General features: G+C 46.8%; 1 protein-coding gene across 1 annotated transcript in view; it reads right to left on the minus strand.

Annotated features, from left to right (window-relative positions):
* The window catches only part of WWC1 (WW and C2 domain containing 1), a 158,771-nt gene extending 152,978 nt beyond the window's left edge, over positions 1-5,793 (minus strand). Inside the window, exon 1 of the mRNA XM_044664459.1 lies at positions 5,675-5,793. Within this exon, the coding sequence (XP_044520394.1) occupies positions 5,675-5,793 (119 nt within the window). The remainder of the gene's footprint in view (positions 1-5,674) is intronic.
* Between the last annotated feature and the right edge of the window lie 207 nt (positions 5,794-6,000).

A 6,000-nucleotide genomic window follows, 5' to 3' on the forward strand; every position in this document is an offset into this window, starting at 1 on the left:
CACTGTGTTATTTTTTTTATTAAAATTTTTTTTTAATCTTATTTTCTGCCTTAGTAGCAACTCTAAGACAGGAGGGCAAAGGCTAGGCAAATGGGGTTAAATGACTTGCCCAGAGTCACACAGCTAGTGTCTGAGACCAGATTTGATCTCAGGTTCTCCTGACTCCAGGCCTGGGCTTTCTATCCACTGTGCTACCTAGCTTCCTTGTTAAGTGTTTTACAAATATCTCATTTGATCCTCACAACAACCCTGGGAGGTAGGTGCTATTGTTATCCCCATTTTATAGGTAAGGAAACTGAGGCAAAGGTTAGAAAACTTATCCAGGGTCACATAGTTAGTATCTGAGGTCAATTTTGAACTCATCTTCCTGATTCTAGGCCTAGTACTCCATCTTCTATGAAGACTTAAAAAAATGCACATTTTGTATATTATCTAGCACTATAGGACTGATCCTTATTTGTTTTTCCTCCAGGCAAGAGGAATTAAAGCCCTGGTTACTCCCCCACCCCACTTTTTTTTTTTTCCAATTAAAAGCATAAGAATATCTTATTAGAATACCATTGAAGTGGGGAGGGGCAGCTAGGTAGTTCAGTGGATTGAGAACTAGGTCTAGAGACTCAAGGTCCTGGGTTCAAATTCCTATTTAGATATTTCCTAGCTGTGTGACCCTGGGCAAATCTCTTAATCCCCATTTCCTAGCCTTCACAGCACTCTAGCTTTGGAATCAACACACAGAACGGATTCTAAGAAGGAAAGTAAGGGTTTAAAAAAAATAATAATAAGACTGGGGTTAAGAAATCTTTCCTAGCAGAGGACAATCAAATGTCCTCCTTTTTCTTGGAGAATGACCCCTTGTATCTGTCCTTGAACCTAAACTATACATACCAAAGAGTGCAAAAGCTAGAAGGGATTTTAGAAGCCATTTGCTCCAGCTTCCACACCCTCTTTTCATCTTAACAGGTGAGAAAACTAAAGTTCAAGTTAAGTGACTTGCCCAAAACCATACAGCTATTTTTTCTCAATCCAAGAATTGAACCAAGGTCTTCTAAGTGATTTGCCATCCTTCCCTCCCCCCCCCCCCCCCCACTACAACATGATATCAGGTAACCCTGGCCTGGTCCCTGTTTGCTCCTTAAAGAAGGTTGAATGATTCTGCAAGATGAGAACTACTCCTAGGCCCTGTGAATGCCAGGCTGGCAGAACCTGGTCCCAGATGACCCATCGAGCTCCTGGGCCTGACCCTCTCATCAATGGTGACTTGTGGTAACATCGGAGCCTTTAGCCTAGTGGGCAAGGAATGTGAGCTGCACATTTGGCTCTCTAAGGTTGTTCGGACAACCATCTGCAGGAATTTCAACCTCCCAGTCTTCCTCTCAGTGAAGGGGGGAGAGCTGGCAGGACTGGCTGCCTGGCTGCTCTTCAACTCCCCTAGTGAAAGGGAAGCCTTAAATCGGATTCCCTACCCCCAGCAGCCTCCCTCCATCCGCAGGACAGCACACAAAACAGCTTTACCCCCAGAGGGAGGAATGTGCCAAGACATTCTTTTGAGCTGGTAACTGGAGAGTCTGTTCTCCCCACCGAGGCTAAGAAATTACTTTTCGGACTAAACAACGATCATTCGACTGAACTTCCCTAGATGGAGGGGATGTGTGGGCATCTTCACATCAAGTAAGGAAAAAGCCAGGGGGAAGAAAAACACCCCCAAAAAACAATTGCTAGAGAAGAAAAGACAATCATCTTGTTTTAAAGCATTAACTAGTTTTAGACGTGTAATTACCTTGGCAGGCTCTTACCCCCTCTAAGAAGGAACTGTGCTGCATTTAGCTTTGTTAAACTCCCATAGCTCAGTCACGCCTCCTTCTCCTCACAGCCTTGCACTCTCCATCCAGCCCCTATGTCAGGAGGTCTGGGGAGATGCAGATCTCTTAGAAGAGCACAACATTTTAAGCTAGAAGAGCCTGTAGAGATAACTTCAGCATAGAAGCCTCTATCTAGGGCTGGAATTTGACAACCTTTTATTAAATGCTTACTGTGTGAGAAGCTTTATACTAGGTGCAGGAATGCAAAGACAAAAAAAAAGGGGGGGAGGTAGGGAGGGGGCCAATCTTTGCTCACTGAGAGCTTATATAGTCTTTTGGGAAGAATCTTTGAAATCATCTAGTACAAATGCTCTCTTACCCCCATTTTACAGATGAAGAAACAGAGGCCAAGAGATGGTGAGGTGATTTGACCCAGGTCATGAAGATATTTACTAGCAGTGCTGGGATCTGGATCTTCTCACTCTAAATCCAAATATTCTTTGCACACACTGTTCCAAGCCTTTCTTTTTACATGTAAGGAAACATGTAAGGACCAGAAAGGGGAAGTCACTGGCCCTATAGAATAAATATAGATGCTGGTAGGTAGGTCAGCAGGAAAGGATGAAAGGATAATAGACCTAGAATTGGAAGAGATCTCATCTAGGCCAACCCCCTCATTTTACAGACGGGGAAACTGAGGCACAAGAGAGTAAAATGACTTTCCTAGAGACACCCAGGGAATAGACATCAGGAATGGGTTTTAAATTCAGATCCTTTTACCCTAAAGCCAGGGCTCTTCCCACTTTTCCTCTCCATTCCCATGTGTTGTGGGATTACAGATTTAAGATCTGAAAGATTTCTCAATGGCCATCTAGTCCAACCCTCATCATTTTACAAATGTAAATCTGAGGCCCAGAAGATTGGACAATTTGCCCAAAATCACCCAAGCAAGTCAAAGGTGGGATTTGAACTCAGGTTATCTGACTCCAGAGATAGTTCTCTTTTTGCAGTCCCACACGGCTTCCCTAAATTCCAAGTATTCCCCTATCAGATGGCATTCAGAGTCAACACAATCCCAAATTCTTAAAGATTCCTTAGATTCTACACAAAAGGCCAAGAGAGATCAGCTGCATGTTCTATACTAGGCAATCCACAAGTCACCTTCTCCTTAGCCTAGGCTAGCCTGAGGAAATGTTTTATATCAACAAAGCCTTCAAAGAGTGGTGATTACAGAACCTATGGGACCTCAGAACTGGGAGAGAGATTGAGACTATCTAGTTTAACCCCTAGACAATTAGCATATTTGTACTTTTGTAGGAGGGGAAGCAATGAGGTTTGAATCCCTAGGATTTTCTAATGCCCCGGAATCACAGAAACAGACATGTACATGCCTATTTGGCTTGGAAGGGGGGGGGGGGGTCCTAATCTTTGAGGAAGTAGGCATTGGAAAAGAGGGTTCCTAAGATTTTGAACTTTGAGCTTTTTCTAGGAGACCATGGGGGGAAATTTGGGGAGTATAGCTGCATTGTCTAATATTTCTGAAATAACGTCACTGATATATGCAGTGTGGTACAGTAGAATGGGTATTGACTCTGACATCAGAAGATCTGGGTTCAAATTCCACTTTTGATGATTACTACCTGTGTGACTTCACACTAGTTAGCTAACTTCCCTTGCTCCTCAGTCTTCTCATCTGTAAAATAAGGGATATGGAATGGCTGGCCTCTGAGGCTGCTTTAAGAAATATATCTGGAATCTTATAGGACCTGAAATAAATAGTGAATTTCTGGAGGTAGCAAGGGGTAGTGCATTGGGCTTTAGACTTGGAGTCAGGAAGAAATGGGTTGGGATCTTCTTTTAGACACTAGCTGTGTGACCCTGGGCAAGTCACCTAATCTCATTGGACCTTCCAGCTCCAAATCTATAATCCTATGAAATTATGAAAGTCCAGGGCAAAAGAGGGAACAAGGATTTGTCAGGTTTGCCATCAGTGAGAACTCACATCTTTCTACATTCTGGTCTTGGATGCTGGGCCTCCCCCCTTACAGGCTGCTTTCTAGGGACCTATCTTATAGGTACCTGAAGGCCACAGGACACTCATATCAGCTATGAAGGATTCAAGTTATATCACCCCATGGGACTTTGTACTTTGTGGACCACAGTGGCAAGGGGCATTACAGATCAGATACCTTTCAAAGATCATTCCTTATTGGGGAAATTGGAACAAACCAAGCAATGATGGGACCAGGATTCTCAGAACAATGAAGGGGGAGCCCCTTGGGCCTTCTCAGGCTCTGCCTTTTAGCAGAGAAGGAAAAGGGAAAAGGAAAGGCATTTTATTGAGCATTTTTTTTATGTCAGACACTGTTCTAAGCACTGTACAAATAAATATTATCTGCTTTGAAAAGTAAGCACTGAGTGCTGCTCAGAGGAGGGAATAGTGGTGCCTACCAGAGACGGGACATTATATATATATATATCCCTGCTCCTTCTTGTGCAGAAGCAGGGGGTGAGAAGTTCTAGAGTGGGAAGAAAGAGGAGGAGGAGGAGGAAATGATCACAATGGGTACAAGAGAGGCCTCTCACCTCCATTAACATTATAACAGCTCCCAAGTAGCTGTGACATTCTTGGTGAGCCAGGCAGCTTAGCCCAGGTTGCAGGCTATCTGGGTTTCCCCACCCTCCCTCACTGCCTTCCCTCTCACTCATCTTCCTGTCATTTGTGCTTCCCTTCAGTTCACTGCTTGCCTCCCCTTATCCCTTCCCCCTTACCCCCCTCAATTCCTTTATGGGAGCCTTTGATGTCCACTTGAGTGTGTGATAATTGCCCAGACCTCAGCTCCCTAAGGCCTAAGGCTTCTTTACTGATTCAAACTCGGTTCTTCTCTAATATTCTCTTAGGCCTTTTCCTACCTCCAGTCCAGCTCCTTATCCTTCTGCCTTCTTTGGCTACTAAGTGATTTCTTCCTGCCCCTACCCCTCCAACACTCATATTTCCCAGATGTTAGGGAACTATACTCTTTAGAAACTCTAGCTCTAAAAGGGCCTGTTGTGTTTTTAAGGACGTCTTGTCTGCTCAGTCCCTCCTTTCTTCCCTTCAAGCCCTACCTTTTTACTTACCCAGGTAGTTCTGGAATCAGGGGAAAACACTGGGACAAGATAGGTGGGGGCACTCTCCGACAACAATAAGCTACTTTCTGAGAAAAGGCCCAGTAGACCCCAGGTGCACTGACTGATGTTTCCTAGGAGGAATAGGTTTCCTGCCCTGCGATCTAGTAAATGGGAGGGGTGTGAGGGTGTGAAGGGGAATGATAGAGGTGAGGGTTCTCAGGTGGATCTAGGGCAGTTCATCGCCACAGCAGTTACCCCCTCAGCTCTAAAGGTGAAAGAGCTCCTCTATGAGAAAAGCAGACTTTTATCCTTCACTGAAAATAGTTACCGGCAACCCAGACGTTTGAGCATCACCTAAGCCTTGGGAAACCCAGGGAGGGCTGTCGGGAGCAGGTGCTGGGCCAAAGAGTTTGTCTGATTTGTCAAATAAGAAGGTGGTGAAAAAGTAACCCCTGCCCCCTCCCCCCACTCCAAAACCTCAAAGCAAAAATTTTTAAAGGCACAAGTCTTATCGCTAAAAGGAGGGGCTGGGTTAGTCCATTCCTAAGGTCTTTTCCAGGTCGAACAAGCTATGTGAAGAGAGAGTCAGACACCTGCCCCTAACACCCCAACCTCTCGTCACCTAACACGCGGCCACCCCCTCCCTTCCCCCGCGAAGTGGGACTGGAGGTAGGGTATGAAGGGTGGCATGGGTAGGGCACCCAGTCGGAGTGAAGGCGATTTTCCCGCTCCCTCCTCCTTCCCTTTCCTCTTCCATGTCCTACCTGTCCCGCGGGTCGATCCAGCTGGTGGTGCGACTGGTGTGGTCGATGTAGTAAACCTTGCCATCGAAGTCCCGGGCCTCCTCCCAGCCCTCGGGCAGGGGCAGCTCCTTCCTCGGCATCTTCCCGAGCCGGTCCGCGCTCCCCCATGCAGCTCCCGGCTGGGGGGGCCCGGGGCTCAGCGGCGCCGGCGGGGCTGTTCGGGCCCATCCAGCAGCGGGGGCACCATGGCCGGGCCCGGCGGGGGGAGCAGCGGCCGCTGTGGCCCCGGCCCAAGGGCAGCGTGCCCGCTCCTGCGGCACAGCCCGGGGCGGAGGTGGCGGCGGGGT

The sequence above is a fragment of the Gracilinanus agilis genome, chromosome 2 (assembly GCF_016433145.1).
Source record: "Gracilinanus agilis isolate LMUSP501 chromosome 2, AgileGrace, whole genome shotgun sequence".
In the NCBI taxonomy this organism is placed as follows: Eukaryota; Metazoa; Chordata; class Mammalia; order Didelphimorphia; family Didelphidae; genus Gracilinanus; species Gracilinanus agilis.